The sequence below is a fragment of the Balearica regulorum genome, chromosome 4 (assembly GCF_011004875.1).
Source record: "Balearica regulorum gibbericeps isolate bBalReg1 chromosome 4, bBalReg1.pri, whole genome shotgun sequence".
NCBI classification, from domain to species: Eukaryota; Metazoa; Chordata; class Aves; order Gruiformes; family Gruidae; genus Balearica; species Balearica regulorum.
In genome coordinates, this window is record NC_046187.1 from 34,814,769 (window position 1) to 34,838,997 (window position 24,229).

The 24,229-nt window shown below is 38.1% G+C and overlaps 1 protein-coding gene across 1 annotated transcript; it reads right to left on the reverse strand.

Moving 5' to 3' along the window:
- Nucleotides 1-5,508: 5,508 nt before the first annotated feature.
- On the reverse strand, nucleotides 5,509-23,763 carry PLRG1 (pleiotropic regulator 1). Its single transcript, XM_075751747.1, has 15 exons — nucleotides 23,667-23,763; nucleotides 21,712-21,818; nucleotides 21,341-21,483; nucleotides 20,264-20,317; nucleotides 18,573-18,666; nucleotides 18,058-18,148; nucleotides 17,769-17,870; nucleotides 15,465-15,557; nucleotides 14,985-15,134; nucleotides 14,777-14,878; nucleotides 14,148-14,250; nucleotides 13,467-13,575; nucleotides 11,948-12,087; nucleotides 9,446-9,639; nucleotides 5,509-8,444 (listed from the first exon to the last, which is right to left on the reverse strand). Exons 1-15 carry the CDS (start codon nucleotides 23,673-23,675, stop codon nucleotides 8,385-8,387), a joined length of 1,551 nt encoding a protein of 516 aa, XP_075607862.1. The 5' UTR covers nucleotides 23,676-23,763; the 3' UTR covers nucleotides 5,509-8,384.
- Nucleotides 23,764-24,229: the final 466 nt, after the last annotated feature.

The window sequence follows — 24,229 nt, forward strand, 5'->3', positions numbered from 1 at the left end:
TTCTTGGCAAAGCACGTTGTCCATACGGGAAGATTTGTAAATTCCACCACATATTACTTCGGCCCTGTCTACACCAGAGAAACACACCATGTTACAAAATGTGTGAACAGACATGTCTTAAAACTAGGACACTGTGAAAACACAGTATTGCCCAGAGGTATGAATGACAACAGCTGTCATTTTAAAATGTGCTGGTGGTTAATTTTAAGGTGTCTCCCACAGATAATCACCAGTTTTGTTTTTCGCATCCAGTGTGCCTCTCCATAGACATCAGTTATCATCGTAGTCATTTCAAATGAACTGCCTCAGTACAAACAGGGTGTAAGATGTACATTTACAGAACAGCACGTGGACATTTATGCTCTGACCATTCATTTTCTACACACCCACCCCACCACCCCTTCTGTTTTCTCTTTGAACAGAACAACAACATTCATGCTTTTTTTTTTCCCTCTCCTCTCAAGACAGATGGAGAGGCAGTATTCTAAGGAGCACAAGGTTCTCCCATTTCCTCATTGTGACCATCATAGATAGTGGCTTGTCATCTGCAATTTTTTTTAAATAGTAAGAGATACCATGTTATTGTAAGCCTTATATATCCTGCAATATTGCAAGGACACAATTTTAAGAGAGTTTAGAACTTCTGTCCATGATTTTAAGACCTGTATTACCTGCAATAGTAGATCTCTTACTACACTAATTCATAGCAACTATTTATAAGGTTTAGGAAATTAAGAATAGTAAAAAACACCATGTGAAACACTCAGAGCAAAGCTACACATTTTCCCATCACGAGGACAGCCTTCAATAGCAGATAAATGTTGGCATTCCTTCACATCTTCCCCTGCTCAGTTTTACCAAAAAAAAAAAAGCATTTGCCAGGACAGTCTCAAGTGGGTCAGTCTCAGCTTATCCTAGAGTAAGCTGAGGCACTGAAAATGACGCTCAGCAGAACAGGAGGTTACAGAGAAAAAGCTCATGGATGAGATTTACCTGAACATCTTGCTGACTTTGGTTTAGGTTTCCTTTCTCATTTGGTCTTAGGCTTTTCCGCTTGCCTTTGTTCTGCCAAGAATGTGAAAATTGTTGTCAGATTGTTATTAAAACCAGTGTGGGGTGTTGCTAGCACCCACCAGAGCATTTTATAGTGTGCTGTATCACTAGAAGGATCACTCAAGAAAAAAAAAAATCAAGTGGGGTGAGAAGAACTGGGAGGATGGAGGGAGAACAGTCATCTGTCAGCATCAGGTTGCCTTTCAGGAGAGAAAATAAGATTTTTATCCAGTCAGTATTTTCCCATCTCCAGGAAAAACTTCCCACCACAAAATGCTCCCACTGCACAGTTCGGTCACTGCGTTTGATGCAACGAGGCTGAACCACAGGGGAACCTGGAAGAGCAATCCATAGCACTGCACACTGTGCCTGGACAACATGAAACACTCCAGAACAGCTGAGGATCTCACAGGCTCCATGGGGATGCTGTTGATGGAAGAAGGCCAGGACAAGTTTGGGAGAAAGGAAGAAAAGAAGAAAAGGAGTTACCAGGTCATAATTAATCAGGCTGGAGATACAGGCTAGAGATAGCTTCCAATTTCTTAGCAGTGTTTTCCCCATTAAAGGCTACAGTTACCTAAAAAAAGTCAAGGAGAAATTGAAACCTGTGTGAGAGAACATTACTTTAAAAAATGCGCTGCCATAGACCACAAGACTATGTTACTGGAAAGCATGTGGACATTTTCAGGGTGTGAAAGTTTGAAACACACTGTGCCATTTTAAGCATAGTCATTCTATTTTAATGGCTAGAGAAAAACTGCATCATTGACCTGGCAACCACGTGTACCAAGACCACTAAGAAACTGGATAACATCAGTAGTTTTGTTTCCCCTTAGGTAATTAAAGGACATTTACAACCTCACTTACAAATTAAAAGAAATGGGTTTGCTCAGGAAGAGAAATACACTGCATTTCACTACATTTGTTTTAATTAGCAGCAAGCATTTTTATCTATAATTTCATTTAGCTACCATGATGAGTTTGACTCGCTAGTTACTTTTGAATTTCCTGTTAAACACTGATTTAGAGCAACATGGAATAATAAAACACATTCACTGGGATTTTCAGTTCCAAAATAGAACAAAGTCATTAACAGAATTGATCAATTCCGGTAGGTTTGCATTGCCAAGCTTTCTTTGAAAGAAGCATGTTTATTAACATATTGCATGGGAAGAAAAGTAATTGAATAAGCAGGAAAGAATTAATATACTTACAGGACATGAAATTTGACTCATCTGGCAGCTGAAGCCATGTGCAATTTTTGTATGGAATTTTTCTATTCATACTCTATATTGGTGCTTTATTGAGAGCAGATCTCTAGTTGTCAATGCAGGAAGCTTGCTTGTCAAGGGGATTTACTTGGAAATAGTTAAGTCATGTTAAGATTCATAGTGTCTTTTCCTAGTGAAAAAAGTTTTTCTGATTGCACAAGCGATGCCCTTATTGATCACATGATAGTCTCCCAAAAGCAATGCATCCTGTCAGCATGATACTCTGTGGCTATAAACTCATGTCTCATTCTACAGCTCACCATTTGCCTGCCAAAAAGAAGCAAATTCAGTGTTGTAAGGTAATCTTTACATTCAGTCAATTGTAAAGTCAGCCTCGCTGTCTTTTTAAGCTATTCAAAACACAAACTTTGGCTTCACTTTACAGAGGAAGTGCTTGCAAGTACAATTCTAAACAAGGCTTAAGAGTAAAAACCCCATTGCAGCAACAAAGCCCTCCACACTCCTCACTCTGCATTTCTCTGCAATCCTTCATGTGCCAAAGAATTTTCTGAAGTATCTGGAGTTATACTTCAGAGCATGAGGGTACTGGAACATGCAGATACATACAATACCAGTGCTTCTCAAACACATATATAAGGTTGCTGTCAGAAGAATTTGTATCAGGATGCCCACGTTCTCATTTTCACCATTGACTGCACTCACATTAGCACACTGTTCTCTCCCATTCCTTCCTTCATACCCATGCAGCATTCATCTAATCCAGAAATATCTCCTCTCCTCCAGCTTGCCAGGTAAGTGTGGTAAGTTTTCAAATATTTCCTTTCAGATGTCAAAGCTCTGGTCTCTTCTAATCTTAGTTTTTCTACTGTCCTTAACTGAATCTCTCAGGGAGGTGAAAATTACAGCTCTTTCTTATCTCGTCTCTAGGAATTCTCTCTCTTCTTTAGGTGTAGCCCTTGGTAGTCATAATTCATACTGATGTTGCATTGACTCTCCCTTGCTCTGGAGGGCTTAACCCTTTGGCCCTCCTCTTAGCAATGCATCAGCTGGTCAAAAAAAAAAAAAAAGAGATGTCTGCAGCATCCAAAAGCTCAAGAGTTCTTATTGCAGCAGAAAAAAAAAAAAAGATGAGGTGTCTTGCAAGGACACATGCTCTCCCTAAAAGTAAAGCAGAAAGGTTGCAAAAAACCTTAGCAGAAACAAGTGCTTCAGACACATTATCCACACTTCTCAAACTCAAAGTGTAAGGTGTGGAATTTTGAGGAAAGACCCATACAGTAGTTTTCCCAAGTCTGTGCATTTTTTCGTAGTTTTCTTGTCAGTGATTTCAGCCTTCCTTACCTGGAGACAAGCATTTATGTCAATTGTTTGTCCCATTGAGGTCTAATTTGCAGGAAAGTGCCCCCATTAATCCATACTTTAGATACACATTTGGGGCTTAGGTACTCATATTCAAACCAAAAACACTAAGGAAAGGTTAAGCAAAGCCTGGTGATAAGATGCACCTGAAGGAAGTTAACATGTTATTGACTTAAAGGTTCACAATTAAACATTACAAAGCCAATACTACATAGTTTCAATACAAGCAGCAATAGGAAAACAGTAACTCTAAGGGTTAATCCTGCAAATCCCTCAAGTCAAAGTCTTTAAAAAGATTTTCAAGAGAACATTTTGAAAAAAAACCAAGCCCACATCTAGAAACTCCACAGTTCCCATCTAAAGTAAACCCTATTGAGTTTTTCATACATCTCTAAAAGCTGACTGCTGCTTTACAGCAATTGGCAGAATACACACTAATTAAAAAGAAAATTATCTTGGTTAGATTTGGTCATTTTGCTGGGAAACCTTTCAAGTAATTTCCAACATCAAAATTTACAAAGAGTTATGCTGGTGTTTTTCAAGTTCCTGATACATCCTAGATGAAATTACAATACTGAATGATTCCTGATGAATTTTTTTAAGATAAGGAAGTGCAGGAAAAATGCATGTGAAGTGTTCACAGAAGCAATTACATTTTGGTAGCCCTGCTATCCAAGCTTACTTGCAGAAGTTCACTGAAAATCAAAACAAGAAATAAAGATTCCCCTCTATGCAAAATTCTTGGAAGGATCATCTTTAGACAGGGATTGCCATTTCTTTTTCATCCAACTTTTTTGCCAGTTTTCAGCCAACTTCTGACCTGCTAAGCACAGAACTAAATTCATAAGGCTTCAGAAAACTGATTCTTATCTGCTGCCATTAAAGCAGCATCAGAGGGAGTCTCCCGAAGGGACAAGGTCTACATAAATGACCACCAGTGAAATCTGTAGTTCCCTGTCTGCCAAGTTCTCAAACTACAGACAAAAGCTGCGTCAAAAAGCTTCTCTCTCTCCACACAGCCTTTAAGCTCACTGCAGCTGAAGATTTGCTTGCTTTCAAAGGAATGAAGTGATTCACCGACTGCATATTCTGCTTATAAAACAGCTTCCACAGAAAGTCACGTTTATGCTATTTTTAAGTCCTGCTAATCTAGTGTTAAATTTTACAGAAGAAAATTGCAGGTTGACCTTTTCCAGCTGATCAGACTTACTGGCATTTATTAACTTCCAAATCCTCACCATTTTTCTCAAGTGTACTAATAAAATTTAGAAACCTCGTCTAAAAATGAATGATGCGTCTTGCGCAAAAAAAGAGCGCCTTGTGTGGATACTTACATACATGATGTGCCAGACATAGTTCTTCCAACTTACTTAAAAAAAGACAAAACACCCCACAGTAAAATCTTTACTTCAAAAATCAATAATAAAACTCCCATTGATTTCACTGTGACCAAATTTTCAGTTATGTGCCATGGACAGAAATATCTCGTTAATTTGCCCCCAGTAAGACAAACCAAAATTAGTTTAACTCTAAGCTTTTTTCCACCCATACAGCTCTCATCCAGAACGTATCATAGACATACTTAACTCCAGAGGTTTCAGATTTTTTTAAAAACACATTAGAAAAAATTCATGAACAATTCTGCATTTGTTTTGCTACTCCCTTCACGCAGATAAGAAGTTCTTCATAAAACAGCCATCAGTACTTTCCCTCTCCATTACAGCTGATCTGCAAAAATATTTGTTACTATACTATGGGAAACAGTCATCAATTTTAATCCTAAATTACTTTAACTCCCAATACCTATTTAGGTTTTTTTTTGTTCTTCCTACAAAACCCCCCAAAATGGAAAAAAGACATGAAATCATATTATATTGAAGGTTTTATTGATGGCTAAATTGCTGTCACTTAAATCAGGCATAACACTTTAATTCTTATCTAACAGGACTAAAAAGAAACTGGCTATTAAAGATTTACTTCTGTAAGCCTTTAAGTTGCCAAAGACATACTGTTCTGCACAACTTTTATGCTGCCAGCAAATGACAGCATTCTAGCCGCATAGCTTACATTGGATGCTTTAGTATACAGCAGAGTGATCTTAAATTTTATCACTTTCACCAGTTACACTTTTTTGAATTATGTTACAAACAAAAAACATTCTCTTACTTCTCTGCAATTATGTACAGTATAAAACAAAACCCAAGGTTTGTGATAGAAATGTGTATGATTTGATCATTTACAGAAGACATCAAATTTTATGAAGTAAATGACAATAATTATTTTATGAGATTAGACTCCTGTTCAGGACTACTTCAACTGACATTGCAGTGTGACACTTTCCAAAAGCATGGGAAAATACATCCAATGGACCAGATCCTCCTCTTTTGCTCCATCTTATGACTTACATGGACAAATCTAATGTCACTGTGAATCCTACATGATCAGATATACGTGTATCACAACTCACTATCTAGGCTTAGCTTGCACTAGAGAAGCACTTAAATGAAATCTGATAATCTTGATATGTCATAAATAATACTTATGGAAGTGCATGTGGTTAATATTCACATTACTGTCAACTGGAAGAAAAAACTGCTGTGAAGAAATGAACATGCAAATCAAATGTTAAAAAATACAATTAAAAAAATCACACTTAGAACTGGGACAGTATACTATAGAGCCAAAAAGGAGAAGTATTATTCCAAACAATAGTGCATGGCCTTTAATTTGCAAACCAAGTCTTTACTTGGGGCACAAAAAGAATGCCCCGGCAACCAGTGCCCCATGCTAGCAGATTCCTGCAGAAGTCCAGGGAAGAAACACAGGTTCTGCAGGAGACTTTCTGATCTCTCTTCAAAGCGATAAACAGTGGAATAAATGTAGTTTTTAAAGGACAGTGCTAGCACAGAGAAGATGTGGTAGAACTGAGAGCCAAACCCTCTAATTTTCCCGTCCTGATTCCAAAGTATCAAAAGAAATTGACAAAAAACCCAAAACAAATAGAAAACACAACAATCCCAGCCCTTTTCAAGTAAGTTATTCCTCTCAACTCTGGTTTCCTACAGAGGATTTCACTGTGAGCAAGAAAATTCTGTGTAACACCAATGCTTCATCAATTTCTGAAATGAAGCATTATGCATACTTTATAGTGCTGCTAAGCCACAATCTGTTTTTTCCCCCCTTATGTTAAAATGGAAAAAGCTGTAATAAGGATCTAGAAAAATTCAAATTATCCAAATACAAGATTTTATCCCACTTGTAAATACCAAATACTCCCCTCCCTTTTTTGTGAGGATATTTCAGACAATAGCCGTCAACCAAAATTCAGTTATTTATGCAGCATGGGCTCCCTTAAAACAACATTGTCAAACATTCAAATTATAAACACAAGACCTCCTGTGCATCATAAAAGACAGGACAAAAATTCTCATAATATAAACAACACTTAGTTTTACTAGTTTTTTGTAAGTTACATTGCAAGTCACTCATTTCTCCAACATAAATCCCAGATTTGAAAGAAGTCAGACTGTCAGAGAATAGAAATAATTATTGTGACCTGCTTACTATCAATGCTGTGGCCACAGAACAATTCTTAGCATCTACCCAGCAGGACACTCGTCGCTGCAGCTATTAACACCACTAGCAAAGTTGCCAACAACTGAACAGCTCAATGACTGAATGACTTGCTTTTCTCCCTCCCCCACACGAAGAGAAAGTGCTTTACAGCAGCACAGACATCACAGATAAGCTGTAGCAAGGAGTCTTACATGTTTACTGCTTGTTATGTGGCTGTTTGTCAACACAGTGAAAGATTTGTCTCTTCAGGAGCACAAATTATCTTTCAGTAATAGTTTGTTTATTTATTTTCAATTCCTTCATAAGATCACAGGGAGACAGCAACATGTAAAATTAAGGCCGAAATGACTTAAGAGTTTTTCCTCTTAGAGCTCAGTTTTAAGAGTTTGCTGTACTCTAACATCACATATGCTTTGGATAACTGCAAAAAAAAAACAACAGGTGATTTGCAAAAAGTCAATTGGTCTTAACCCCATAGCAACTGTGAACAATATGATCTGACGGTGGTCCTTGGTATAGAAGGTCCACTCAAAGTGAGTGAAGATGAGTAGCTGCATATGAAAGCTTTCCTAGGGAAACAAACACTTTGAAGATCCCTTTCATTCAATAACACAGCACTGGCAATGCTCAGTGGTTGTGTTTATAAAGCAAATTACATTATTATTATGTTGTCCTGCTTCTTTTTTGATTACTACTCTAACTTAGTATATATACTGTTCCATTACAGTATATACTTAGCATATGTACAGTAAAAAATACTGGTCTAAAATCTGAAAATGTCACTCAAGAAATGACAGCAGATGGCTTCTATGCATAAATTTGCAATTAACTTTTGGATTCAAGCAAGGGTCTTTCAGAAAACCTGGCTTATCAAAATATTTTTAGACTTGCACTCAATAGATTCATATGAAGAAGTAACCACCTGCACATCTATCCTTTTCATGAACTATACATGCTCAAAGAGAAAGTTAACAGCTGCAACTGGTTTGCTGGGATCACACCAGAAAAAAGACAAAAGGAAAGAGAAATAAAATTTATTATAAAACATGTTGAAATAGCAATGACTTAGCTGACTTCCTGCTCTGCTGCTCTCGGCAGAACACAATATGACTGAATGCTCTCAGGAAAGCCAAACCAAAATTACAGCATAAGTATGTTGCCACACTAAAATCGCTTTCTCTTGATAATTTCTGGTTTCCAGCTGACAGGATGAGTTTCTTCCGTCTAAAGAGGAAAAAAGAAAAAATCTCATAAGGATTATTTTTAACTCAAAATGCACCTGTAATTAGGGTTTAGTTTCGAATATTACTCACATAGTATATATCTCTATTTTGTATGTAACATTTTAATTACCTAATCTATGTAATTCATTTATCAAAATAAAATTTTATATCATCCCACTGTCTGAAGTACAGGACTTGTTCTGTTTGCGGTTTTTTTGCAATAGGGACAAAAATGAGGTTGCCAATGGCATTTCAGAAACACTGTAGTGATCAAAGCACAGGAACAGGAATTCCAGAGACAGTCCTTCCAGTGATACCTACATCAGTCTCACCAGACGTCACAGTTTACAGTTTGCCCAGCTGCAAATTGGGCAAAACATTCCATATTCCTTTATCTCAGAGTTGCTCCAAGTCTAATATAATGCAAAAATCCCAAGGTTTACTAAAAATCCTTATATTCTTTATATTGAAGACATACTCTGATAAACTACACAATAATCTATTGTCTTCTCCATTAGTAAATTGATTCAGATTTCAGAGTAACAGTTTGAAAATAAGCTATTTACTCTGAATTTTAAAAATTGTCACAGCAAATGACTAATCTAGATCATATGCAGAAGTATACTACATCTTTAAAATTTAATCTTTTTGCTAAATCTTTGTTAATTATTTTTGCTGTTTTAATGAATACAACCACACACAGTCCCCTACTGGCTTCAAAACACAGTATGCATTATTGTATTAAGATTTCTCCAAACTGTATCACCAAGGACATTTGCAGAAGAGTTGATGAACCTGAGACTTATCTGTACTACAACATATAGTAAGAAATTAGGAGTGCAGAAACTAGCTGCCGTCCTCTTAACATTATTACATATAAATTGCTTTCAAGCATTAATAAAAAAGATTACACAAGTCTGTGCACAACTCATTGATATGTGTAACATTTGTTTGAAATATGTTGATTTCATGAAAATACATTAAAAAGACACTTTGACATACCGCAGTATCATCTTCTTTGTATACTTTTATGGTTTTGTCAGCTTCAGCAGTTAGCAATCTGCTTTCTGACTGGTCAAAAACACAAGCGAATATTCCTGATTCACTGTCCAAAGAGCCTGGCTGTACAGCTGCATGTACTCTCTGGAAATTGTAACCAGTTCTCCAGTCCCAAAGATGCATTGTACCATTATCAGCTAAAACAAACATACATACATATTTAGTATTTTAACCACTTAATTTCTATCAGGTTTTTAAAACTAGTATCATGAACAGTCTACTAAAAGTTTCTCTGCAGCTGCCAGCTAGACAAGAAATCCAGATGTTTTGAGAAAGGTGCTTCAACAGTAAAATACTCTAAGGTAACCTCAACTACCTCAACTTATTTTAATTCAGCATCAACTTCTCTGAAGTTGCTGTAGATAGCATGAGGATGTAAAGGGGAAGGAAAATCAATATTCAAATGTTAATTTCTAAAAAACCTCACAAATATCATCACTAAAATGACAGGGGGGGTTATGTGGAGAAGGAACAGGTTTTTCTAAAGCCTCAACTTCTACTAACACAAAAATGTCCTACAAAGATATTCTAGAATAAGAGTCTTCAAAATAATACAGCATGAAATATAAGCCCAATCCAGTATTTTGTAAAGTTCTTGTTCTTACTATGAATGTGCCAGTTGTCAAATAGAGCTTTATCCAAATTTTAAAATCCAGGGCTGCCTTTATAAATATTTAGAAACATAACCAAGGTTAGCTGACAATATGATTAGCTATCCTCCAACTCCTGCTTGGCAAATTTCCATTTTACTCCACAACCCTAACCTACATGACATACTGTATCAAACAGGACCAAGAGCACATGGGACCAAATGTGACTAAACACATTTCAGTATTTCAAAGTGCAACTTAACTGTTATTTTTTGTTATGGACTGGTGACAGATACAGAAATGTGTTTCATAAGTATCTGCTTCTGCAAACTCATGGAACTGATCTTAAACTGTTCTATCACTTGTGATCCTGTGAATTGAGTCACATCCTTGTTTACAACTACCCAAAAGATGAGACAAGCAAAAACAAGAGGTGAAAACTCAGTCTCTGCAAGTTACGTGGAACGACACAGTCTAGCCTTTTAATTCACTTTCCTCTGACTGCTAGAGCTCTCCCAGGACAATCTTGTGATTAAGCAACTGGTCTAGACCCTCAGAGATTTGGGTTTCACCTCCTGCTTTACATCTGGTTTCCCATGCAATCTTGGACTCTTTCTCTAGAGCTCTGCTCTCAAACAGTAAAATTAGCACTTCCTTTTTCCACATTATTTACTCATTTCTTGTTTACAAGAGCATCTACATTAAAAACACACTTACCATCTCCGTCCTATGGAGACACAATGCCTTAAAAAAAGATCTGAATTCAATTAGGATTTGTACAATCTACTTTCACAGAAGCTTGTCACTAAAAAAGGTCTACACATGTACTTTGTCTAGTACAAACATAGAACTCTCAGAATCATCATAGATTATGGTTTTAGTAACACATACTCCCACCAAAATATTTTTATTACAGTCCTTGAGTAACTGATATATAGAAAAATGCAACCTGCAATATGAGATAACAACTATTCTTAGATAAACTTATTCACGATCAGATGCAGTAAGCATTCAGGATTCTCCTCCTATTCCCATAACAGATATGTAAACACAAACTAGTAGTTGTCAGACTTTGAGGGCTCAGATCACTAACAGTACTCTAATGTATTAGGTGATTATTAAATTCATGAAGCTTTTGAGTGAAAAAATTAAATCAATGTGTCACAACAGACACAAAATCCTCCCAGAATATATGTAGACACTGGAGCAAGGGGCTAGTTTCTTAATTTCAGAACACTTGAACATTAATATTGCTGACTAAACATGGTTTTGCTCCATAGAGCCAAATTAAATTTGGAGATTAGCTATCAATCTTTTAAACAATACAAAGATAACATCAGAAAATGTGTGCAAGAAACTTTGAGACAACAGAACCAATGCATTTGTGCTGCATCAAAAACAGGGAAGAGTTCACATAGAAGTGGTACAGCAAAGCGTTAGTGAGATGTTTCTACGTCCTCTATCCATTCTCACTGCAGCACTATGTTACTAGAAGCAGCCCACAAAGAGCCAGAAGTCTCCCAGGCAGCTTCCAGTTACCACACCACTCCTAACGAGACACTAATGATTCAGACTCAGGAGATCCTGGAAGATGGACTCTGGAGCCTTGCAGCAGCAGCTAACTAAGAAACCTCTTCCCTGCAGCACATTAAAAGTCCTTTCAAACATTTTTGTGCATGCAGCTCAGAAACATCCAAGAAAATAAGTGGCCTTACTCACTATGAAGTTGTATGCTGTAGCAGGCTTACAGGCCCAGGTAAAGGAGAGCTCAGCAAGCATCTTTGTCTAAAGACCTCCAGCCATGTATACATGGGGGAGCAGAGGGGGAAATATGAACATTTATTTCTCATTTTACCTCCTGAGACCAGGACACCATCGGAATTTACAGCCAGCGTGTTGATAATAGCATTGTGACCAGATAGGTTCTGAATGAAGTTTCCATCTGGGAATTTCCACTGCTTAATATTATCTGGAGAACCAGATGCAAATGTGTAACTGAAAGAAAATAAGCACAGTATATTAAAGTTCAAAACAGCTGTACAGATAGCAAATGCCCTTCATTGAAAGTACCATGAAATGCTAGTTGCCAAGTTACTAAATGCTAAAACTGCTTCTGACATTTTTTACTTTGCACAAAATGAAGCCATTTTATGAAGTCATGAATTACCTGTTTCCTTTCTGTTCCATAGACTACCTAAACTTTATAAATTCTATGCCAAATAGGATGTTAATATGCAAACAAACATTCAAAATGCACATAAATTTATGTCAGCTGTTATTCTGGCAAATATTCAGGTATAAGGGCACCAAAGGTATCAGGGAAAAAATTGGCTAGTCCTCTAAAACTGCACAACCAAGGATAAAGCACTACAAAAAAGGGAACTATCGAAGACAATTTGTTTTGCCAAATTACCTTAAAATAATTAGTTCCCTCATTTTAACATGTGGAAGCAGTTAACAAGGTTATTTGGGTAGCACAAAAAAGCCTGGAGGAATATTTTCAGCTGCCACAAATAGACAGCAAATCACTTAGATGTTAACAGATTATTAGGAAAAATACTGGAATATTAAAAAATAGAAATACTGAAATAAGAGATACTAGGTTGACAGTTGCTACTGCTTGATAAAAACACTTCAAGTTTCTCCCCCCCCTCCAAAGAGGTATGATTGACAAATCAAACCTAGTTTTACTTATATTCTGAAAAAAATTCAGATTTTTCTCTGCTATAGCTAACAGGCATAGCATGAGATTTATATAATTTTTATAATATAATAATTTTTTATAATTTTTTCTGATCTGAAAAGACCAGAAAAATGGATCATAATTAATTCATATCAAAGATTCTGAATTCTGAAGCACTGCAGTTTTTTGTGAATTCCTTTTCTCCGTTGTTTTAATGGAGATTTATCTGAACAGGCAACTGTTGATGCACCAAAATACAGTATATAAATTCAGAATACTTCCAACAACACCTACTTCAAAGATTAAATACTCACAAGAAGTTTCTTTTTAAGATTAGATTGCAATGCCTTGTGCAGTGAACCACATGTTCAAAAAGATCCTCCTAACAATCAATTACATATTTATTATTAGTTTTACAAGCCCCATGTTGCTGGTTTCTGAAGGACTACAAAGGCACATACATAAGTTCTGTGGGATATAAGACATTCTCAGGATTGCTAATGTACCCAGTGCAAATACTTGGGGAGCACAATCAGCATAGTAAAGGTATTTGAGAACTGATTGTACATTTTTACAGCATTCTAAGCTCATTAATTTCTCATATTATTACACCCTACCATTCAAAATCACTCACATTGACCTTCTGTCACCACACAATGTTATGAACTGTGAAAGAATGAGGAAAACTTACTGTCTTGGATGTAGCACTACTGCTCTCACAGATTTCTTGTGATTTGTCAAAGTAACACGAGTTTTTCCTGCCACTAAATCCCAGAGCCGTATGGTAGTATCATGGCTGCCTGCAATGAAAGGAAATCAAAAATAGCAAAAACCATCATATTGATTCTATCATCATTAGTATTTTGATAAAGTCAAAACTTTATATCTGAAAGACTAAAATATTATTAAAGTCTGTTACAAAAAGATGATACTGCCATCTCAGACAAGAAATATACTGGGTTGTAAGAGTCTTTTTCGGCAGTTTGAAATTCAAGGAGACCTACGTAGTTGCACAACAAAGCTAGCTTTTGACATAATGGGAAAGAAGATGAACTTTATATTTAACCATAGTATCGGACACTTCTTAGCTGACTTGGGGAGAACCGTAAAATATCACAGAAAATGCAAGTCTCAATGCCTACTACAACAAAAAATGTAAACACCAGAAACAAAAGTAGTGGAGAAATAAAACATTCAAACAACACATAGCTGGATTTGCTTAAACATACCATTAGTAGTATAAAATAACCATTGCGTGGCCCACTTTCCACAGAAAACCAAGAGAAACTGAATAAACTAACAAAGGTAACATTACAAGCCACACAATTACTGAACAAATACTTTCATGATTGTGAAACCATGCCCACTGTACCTGTAATAATTTGTGGTTCTGCAGCTTGGCATTTCACCGTTGCTACTGCATTTGTGTGTCCTGATAGTGTGTGCACACTGGCTTTCGTCCTTACGTCCCAAATCTATGAATTCACAGTAAGTCAGTCAGAGGTCAATAACAGGTGCATATTCAATCCATTTTAGGCACTGTCATTGATCACATGAATTCCTTGCCATAGTTCCACAGCTTAAACAATAGTATTTAGGTTGTTTTTTTCATGCAACAATTAGTCACACAACTGCCTCAGCTGGCAAATTTCAAGGGGAGCAGGGAGCCTGCCACTGAATTTCTAGACATACAGATAACTTAGTCACCATAAACCCATACAATCTTCTAAATGCAACAAAGTGATCCTATATATATATATACACACACACACGCTATTAGTCTACCTACTAAAGAAATAAAACGTTATCCTGAAGTGACACTACATTTTTATGTATTCAGGCTTCAGTTTTTATCAACAGTGGAAGACAAAGTTAACAAGTCATCTTAATATATTCATCTTGATTCATGTTAACTTTTGATAGGTATTCACTTTTACAAATGGAAGATGTTGAAACAGACTGACATACCAAGACATTAAAGCATAACAGTGCTATACTTACTCGTGCTGTTGAATCTCTGCTACATGTTACCAGTACATCTATTGTCGGATGCAAGTCTAAACCATAGACAGCACTTAGATGACCATGGTAATGTCTGATAACCTAGATGAACAAAAACCACACGCTAATGGGTATTTGAGACAATATTCTAAATGCTTTTTCTATTTGCCACCACCACTTAATTCCAATTAAAGAAAGTACAGCTCACCTTATTGTACTCAAGATCCCAGCATTTCACTTGCTTGTCTTCTCCACAAGAAAAGAGGTATGGACTTCTTGCACTTACTATCACCCCTCGTACAGTACTGATGTGTCCCGTCAAAGACAATTTCAATTTACCACTAGCAAGGTCCCAAATCTGCATCAAAATATGTATTTTGAGGTAAACCAGTAAAAGCTATACATTGATATTCTGCATAAAAAGCCCAGATGTAATTGATCCTGCTGCATTTTAAGTTAAAAATTACAGTAACAAAGGTTTGCCCTCCAGCTACTACCATGTAACAAATGAAATCTCAAGTAGTAATACTCCACAAATCCTTTGTGACTAGGTAAGAAAAAATGGTCTGCAGTTCTTTATTCCACAAGCAGTAACTAAGAAATTGTTTCCAAGGGCTGAAAACTTATTTAAATAAGAGAACAAAAAAACACCCCCAGCAAACCCTAGTGATTTCTTCCAACCTCTTACCTTTATAGTTCTGTCAGCAGAGCCAGTAACAAACCACTGATTTCCTGGTTCTACTGCAATGCATCTTACCCAGCCCAGGTGACCACTGATAACCTTTAGAAAAAAAAAATTTCTAAATCAGAAATATACATACATCTCTGAATATAATTTTCATTCTTCACTGGAATTTGTTAGTATTCACCAAGAAACACATGCTCCCCAAAAAGTCAAATGTGAAATTAGGTTTGAAGAGAACTTGATTTCTACTTTAGTTAAGTGAAGAGACTAATAGAAATTCATGTCACACACCAGACTTGGGGAACTCGCAGTACAGAAAGATCCTACTCCTATAAGCAACTTTCAAATCCTTTGAGAGTCCATAACACTGTGGCTCAACACTTGAGGCTTTGCAGAGAAAGACTGTATTTAAGCACAAGTTCCTCATGCTGCTGTAGAGTGCTTACACAGTAATAAAGAGCAATTATATAAAATCTTGGCTATTAAATCACATTGCCATACAATAGCTACCTCTTAAGCACACCACCACCTCCTTTTCCCCAAATCAGGGGTAATATGAGTGTTAAAAACTTTCCGGTAACACAGTACTGGAGGTGGATGTCACAAGAAAAGCTCTACCAATACATGCCTTGTTTCTCTAATTTCTCCAAAGTCAGAGAGTTAAAAATCAAAACACATATTTGTGTTCCAGTTTCACTGGACGTCATATTTCATGTACTGTCATACAGCTCATTTCAAAAGATCGAAAACACAACAAAAGTTCTTAAACAGAAATAAAGCAGAAATACTTTGGAAAGCTAAAATGGACTCTTCTGACTGGATGACACTACAGCCACATACACTTGAGATGGCTGTCTAGATTTCTTCATAGTCTAGGAATAGGAACGGACATTTCCAGGGGAGAAATCTAAGACATAATTCGTCTGACCTATTTTAAGTCTCCATCTTTCACAAGTGACTTCAAACCAAGCTTAGGAAGACCAGTTAAAATGTAGAACTTCAGCTATACATAAGATGAAACCCACGTTTGGTCTTCCAGCTATGCTTCTATTCCTGAGTTGCTTGAACAAGCTTTTGTCCTATTCAGGAAGAATTTTGATAGCAAGCTTCCACTAAAACTGCTGGCATGTAGAATTAGTACAGTGACTTGAACTGTATTTACAGTCTCTCAAAAGAAAGTGCTCCTAACAAGTAGGCATTTTTCATTTGTTTACCTTAAATCTCTCATAGGTTTATTTCAGTACCTTTTTTCAAGTGGCATTTGCTTTAATGTGTATATAGAGCACGTTCTAATACCGCTGTATTTAGAAAACCTATATATTCCTTTGAGCCCAAGTGGTTTTCAAGAAATTACTTTGAGATTAGCCTTAAGATTTATGAATAATACGGGATTCAGGACTCTTCTGAAGATCTAAATGCCTACATATGGTGCTATATTTATATGAACAGTGCTAAAACAATACAGTTCTGATACTAGAGCATGAGATTTTTAACTATCATGAAAGCCTAACAATCCAAAAATAATATTCACCCTCTCTCAGACAAAATATGAAATTGCTTAAGTTTCATAGTAAAAAAATCAGCTCCTTAAGAAAAAAGTACACATTCAAACAGATGCACCCGAAGAGTTAAAAAGATCTGAACCTATACAAATGCTTGGAGATTTTCCCTTCAACTCAGCTACCCTGCCATACTCATCACCAAAACATTTAAAAATATGAGATTTTGGGGGAGTGGCTATTATTACTTCCTAAGAAAAAGGCAGATTAGACTAATTCAAAAACACAATTAGCAGTCAAGCAATCTAAACTGCAGACATAATTTGTGACTAAAGAATTCAGCTTTTTCCCCCCTCCATTTTCATAGCAAGTTAAAGAAGTCTCACTGACTGCCTTTAAGTGTTTTTGGAGATAATTTCATTATGTTAACATTGCTAGAGTATTTCTTTAACATGTAATTAGTTTCAAATTTTGCACCTTGTCTTTTGAGTTCCTCTACCAAAGAATCTGACTAGAAAAGAAAAAACAAGTTCTGTAATGATTTTATCATAACACAGCTAAACCTACATAAACAAAAGGGTAAAAATAATATTCACAAAATAATTTACTAAATAGAATGAAAAATGTTTGTAATCTAATCTCTTTGTTATTTAAGGAAAGAATGTGCATATACAACTTAGTTATAATCACTTTTCATCTGATTTCGTTTTTGCGAATGGGATCAAAAATTATACTTTGAGGTCTTTATAGGACATAAAATACTAATTTAATTTTACATGCACGTTCATGTCATACATTTGTAACTTACTCTGTACAGTTTCCAAGGTGGATGCCACTGAGGTTTGGGCATGGTTGGAGCCTTCTTTGCCATTAATGCAGAATTTTTGTTTCCACCAGCTTCCACCATAGCCTGTAATTTAAAAGGAAGGTTACTCTTACACTTCATAACTTACCTCTTTGCATAAAGCCTAAAGCGCTCTGACACCTCAATACGGATTAAATTTAGTCGGTCAGGAGATGTCCACACAACACATGCATGAATCCAGAAGCAATCTGGTGAACACTACGTACTTTTCACGTTAGATGTGCGAACTCACCACGGACATCCCAGGAGGCTGTGAACGCTCAGATATTCCAGCATGTCTGTAAATATCACCCACGCCAGCAGCTGTCCGATTTGCATCCAACCTAGGTTGAATGAAAAAGATTGATGAATTGGAATCAACTTTGTCTTTCACTAAGTAAGCAATAAGGTATCAGAGCTGCATCCAGTCAAGTGCTGTGCACCTCCAAGGATGGAGACTCCACAACCTCTCTGGGCAAACTGTTCCCATGCCTGACCACCTCAAGGCAAAAAAGACACCCACAAAGCCTCACTTTTCTCTCATATCTAAACAGAATTTCCCTTGTTCCTACTTCCACCCATTGACTCTCATGGCATTTAAGAAAAAAAAGCACAGAAAAGTGATGCCTGGCCACACTAAAAGTAGTTTATTTAAATATTTTAAATCAGAACATTCAAAATACTCAAAGTAGCTCTTATCCTGACTTCTGTGTTTTATTTGAAATTCCCATAGATAACAAAAGTGTTAATGAAGTAACACAGCAGTACCTGGACTGAGAAGCAGGGAGTGCTACGGCTAAGGACTGTGCTGCAGATTCACTAGGCATCCTCTGGACCTTAGTATCTGCTGTCAGAGCCACACCTTGAAAAAAAAATAACACAGCAAAAGCAAAGACAACTATTAAAAAGAAAATCCAGAAAAGTGTACTATACAAAGACATATATATACACATACATCTGCAAACAAGGGCTTGTCACACCCTCGTAATATTAAATCCCACCATTCAATGACATTATTTTTCACAAGTCAAACCTACCAGAATTTTTATTTTGGCCCAAACTCTTACCATCTTGTTTCTACTACATACATAGGTATACAATTTCTAGAGTAGAAAGCAGTATGATTCTGTCACTGGAAACAAAAAAGCCTAACTAGGAGCAGAGTCCATCTTTTCATCCAGCCTCAACTACTACGGAAATCCAAACATCACAGAAAAAACAGGATCTTGAGAAGTATTTGCTAACTTAGGTTCTTTAGTGTAGTTTATTATGGCGTCCCTGTGTGGTGGCTGGTATCATGCAGTGGTGCCAGAACTACAAAAGGGTCAGTCATACTGAAGTGAGTTTCAGACTACAACTTATAATTTATAGCCTCATCTTAAAAGAAGATCACTTAAATTTAAAAAACTCTTTACAAAACACAGTTTTGGTGCAGACTGGTGAATTTACTTCACTTCCATTTCTGTATTTCCTGCCCTAACCAAAGTTCTGGCAGTTGGCAACAAAAATAATATTTGGGTGAGATATCCAGGTTAAAACAAGAAGCAACAATAAAACAAATCTAACTTTTAACCATGACCTATCTGATTCTATTAAAAGAACACTGAACTTGAGGGAACCTCTGTGAGCAAGTCTTGTCCCCCCAGTTATAGTCAACTATGCATGTTTTTTCAAAGGCTGAGGGTCCATTGAACACTCAGAAATCAAGCCACAACACATTTCCCACCGTACTTGTAATAAACTGAAGCACTAACAGTAAAAGATCAACAGCTAAGACTAAACTGCTACGAGGAGACAGCAGGATTGATCAGTAACAGTGACAATTAGCATGGCCAATGTCTCAACAATGAAACAGAACCCTTCGAAGCACAGACAAAAAACAAATGACACTGAAGTTATAAGACCTTAATGTCAATTTCTCAGAGCAAGGTGGTGATGCCTACGCCTTTCTACTCTGGTGATGAAAAGCAGGACACATTCCCTCTTTTCACTGAGCTTCCTTCTAGCTGGAACCTCTCCTCCTTGCTTACCACAAAATTCTAAGAGCAGCTCTGCCACAACAGTGGAGGCACCAGGGATCCGTGGGTCTCAGCAAGCTCTCTAGGAGAAAGGGGACCACAATATGGGAGAAGGGATTCCTAGAACATTTTTGTGATGTTGCCACAGGAAGTGAAATCTCACAGAAATGAATGACCATCTCACAGCAAGCTCACATCCATTGAGGCTTAGTGAGAAGACACTGCATCTGTACCTAAATCTTCCTCCTATCTCCTATCCCAGAACATTTATCAGCAACAAAATTCTCTGCACCAATGCTATGAAAGACTCCAATGGCATTTCCTAGTACTATCAGCTACGGATTCAAAGCAACAGGAAGCCTGCTCCTGCTAGGATGGATGACACCTAGTTCTGACATGAAGGCAAAAATCCCAGGCAAACACTCACAGAATTTTACTTACCAGGTCCAGGTGGGTATGGATGTGTACCAGTTATCAAATACTCAAGTTCTTGTCCTAAATGGCAACAAGATTCCGTATTAATAATAAAATTTTATACTGCACTGCAAATGATGTACTCAGACAGGACATACAGGAAAACAGAGCAGGTCATACACAGCAGGAGAAACCAGCAATCACTTCTAATGTACTACACTTAGACATTTCTTATTTTCATTAATTTCATTTGTTCTGGTTACCTCAGTTTTCAAAAACTCAAGAGTAAAATAACATTTTTTTAAATGCTGATGCCACTTGTTATCAAGAGGGACTCTCTCCCAAAAGAAAAATCTTCATACTGCCAAAAATGCCTTCTAAAGTAGGATTCAAGTACACAAATAGCACGGGTGTCTGAAACCTAAGCTACTCATGACAACTGATTGTGCATGGTATTGGAAAAAAAGGTCCTGCTATTAAAATTTTTCATTCCCTCTCAATACCTTTTCTTCTCAGAATACTTCCAAATAAAGTACACTAAAAAAGAAACCTCATTAAAATAAGGCAGCATTTGGCATTCTTTAGAAGGTTCTGTATGGGATCTACCCAATACATACATATTTTATATGTAACCAAACATAGGTTAAAAACACAGACTTAAAATAAAGATTTTCCTGGTTTTATAGCTGCACAGCTGAAAAATTTCTATGAAACAAAACTGAAAAATAAAAAAACCTAAAAGACCATGTCTTTGACCATCATGAACTTGTAAAAAAGAGAAATACATTACTGATCTTCCTCTTTCTAGCACCTAAGTACAACACACACTAATGTTACCATAAAAATTACTCATTTTACTAATGAGTTACTGTAAAAATTCCACAGCACCCTGTTACTCCTTTGTTAAAACAAACTTCCTCCTTGTTGTTAATCACTTACTTCCTGTGGACCCTAACAAGAAAAATACCAAATAATGAGAAAAATGGTATTTTGATTTCTGTCTTTATCTCTGATGGATTAATATTGGACTGCATTCTTCAAGATTTTACATCAGTGAAACTGTCACAAAAGAAAGGGCAAATATACCACTAAGAGTAAACTAACCTTGATTTCCAGAATACTGTTTGTGTCCATAAGGATCCCCGGTGTTTGGGCCTCCTTTCTCTCTCAAGTTCTCTTTAAGAGTAGGCATGTGTAACACTGAGCCGTACTCTGTACGCAGCTTGACTGCCATCTTTACTTTATGACTGTTGGAAGAGTAAAGCACAATCCTGATTAAACCCCAAGTTTTGAATTAAGTTTTTAAATACTTTAGAGAAGGTTTATACAACTTACTTCACAATTCTAGTATTTTTACTTCCCTCAAAACTACACTGTTAACTCTACAGAAACATCTGAACTTCTGACTTGGAGCAATCTCTAACATAATTTAAAACTTCGAGACATACCAGTAATTCACCAATTGCGGTACTTACCTTTCTTCATCTAATGGAATAGGCTTGGCATTATCTGCTACAAACATATCATGGGTTCTCTTCAAAGATCTGAACACAAGTGTGTGCACAGAATGCTTCTGGACTTCCTAAAATAAATAAAAGAATATTTAAATACATTTGGACACAATTAAAAATGGAAACATAAACTGAACTCAGTAGTCATTTCAGACTTCAGTACTGTTAGATGATACAGCACTATTTAGTTCACAGAAAACACTGCTGCTCTTGGAAACTAGAAAATTGGGTTTATCTGTTAACTGTTTTAATTCAGTGTTTACTCAAAATAACAGTCCCTTTCCTAGAAACTGCCAACACTTTGAAAAGCAAGTCAAAAACTTTGATCAAACTTTCTATATTAACACCTGCGTGACAAATCCACGAGTATGCAAGCTTCTTCCCTCATGCTTTCCAGTTCTGTTTTCATACTAAGGCAATAAACACTCCTGTAACTTTTATTTCACTACCACCACACAAAGAACAAGGCCAATCATCGGCTTCTGTGCATAGTGTCACCTTACGTAAGCACAGCACAGTTTACTGAGAAAAAAACTTGGGATCAAACCCAACAATATTTATTTTCCTTTTATAATTTTTGTTACTAAAATCAAGACATTCTTAAAATCTCATTCAGAAAGTAATAAGCAGTATTAAAAAGCTAGTAACTTTATATAGAGAGTATTTGCTTATCAACAGCATGATTCAGCTTTTTAACAGCATTTTTCTCCCAATAGAAAAGAAAATCATTAGAAATTTCAGTCTGCTTGCTGAGGTACAACACCAAACTCTCTGCATACCTGTATGACAGCAAACTGGAAGCTATATAACTTCTGGCATTGGATATCACTCAACTGCCCAGTCTCCAAAATTCATTACACAGATGCTTTCTCTGTTCAGCTCTCTGTAGGTTCTGTTTTCCTGCCCTGAAAGCTGTCCACTCACCAATCCATTTTGCAGAGGCTGTTACCCTCCTAACTCGGCAGCACCTACACAAAGTTTTTTGCCCTGGCTCAGTGAGCTCCTGCAAGCTCCAGGTATTAAGTAGGACACACACCCTCCAGCATTTGGAACAGGGTTAGGAATTTCATACAACTGGAGAAAGAAATAAGAACTACAGTAGCTAATTACTACTCAACAACAGCAGCTGTTGAAATCACCACACAAGTAGTAGGTAACACAATGCCTCCTCAATACAGAAGAAGCATCTACAAGTATTTTTGACAGAGATACCACTCTGTAAAAAACCGGCTAGTAGCGTTACATGGGGCAGCAGTCTTTGCATCTTCTTCCATGCTCCTGACAACAACACTCCCTTTTAGAAGTGCATAATATTCACCCCACAGTAACTACTCCACGGCTTATAAAACCAGCGGCCTTCTCCCCAGCTTTACTTCCAAGTCCTCACAAAAAAAGCCACCGTTTTCTTCACTAGCTAACAAAACCAGTAAGTCACCAGAGGGTGGGCAGCACGGCATCCCCTCCTCAGTCCCCAGCACCAATTCCGCACCCGGCATAAGTCTGGCAAAGCAAAACTGCTGCCTGCTACTTACTCCTGCCCCAGCCCCACAGAGCCCACGGCCGCGCACCACGGCCCCCGCGAAGCAGAGCCCACAGCCCCGAGACCCGCGAGAAACACCCCTCTCGCTTCCTGCCCGCAACTCGCTGCTCCCGGGGGCGGACTGGGCAGGGGCTGGGAAGGCGGAGGGACCGCCACGGCCTATCCCCACAGCGGCGCCTTCGCACCAAGGGGGAAGTCAGGGTGGGGGGTGCGATGGGGCCCTCGGTGGTCGCTTCCCTCTCCCGCCCGGCTCCGGCCCCCTCCCGGGCCCAATCTGCCCCGCTGCCCGGCAGCGCTCTCCAGTCCAACCCGGGGCGCCTCAGCGGCGAGGCAGTGAGGATGCAACGGCCCAGCGGCGGGCCGACCCCCCTCGCCATACCTCCACCATGGCGCCGGCGAACTACCACCACCACAGCTCTCGGCGGGCCGCTATGGAGGCGCTTCCGGCGCCTACCCCGCGCCGCACAGGAAATGACGTTTCACAAGCGCGAGAGGCGGGTTATATAAGGGGGCGGGGGGCTAGAGGGGGCGGGGCTTACCAGCACCCTGGCGGCGGGCTGGGGACCGCGGGTTCGAGCCCCGCGGGCGCTGTGGGAGCGTGCGGTCCGCCTCGGGGGGCGGCGCCCAGGCGGGACACTTACGGGCAGCCCCCCCCCCCCAAACGCCGTCCCCAAACGCGACGTGAGGGCTGCAGTGACGGGTACCGACCAGGAGAGCGCAATATTCAGCTTTCTGAAAGGCACCTGGTGTTTGACTACAGCCTGCCCCGGGGCGATGAGGGAGTAGGTGACATCGCTGCAGCGGTTCCCCACGCTGAGAGACTGAACATGCTCTGGTCAGCCTGGTTTTGTGGAAATCCTTGGCCTTCGCAATTGTTTTGGGTCGTGCAGCTACAGCTTTTAAGTGGTGTTTTCTGTGTGAGTTCTCGAGGATAAAACCTGT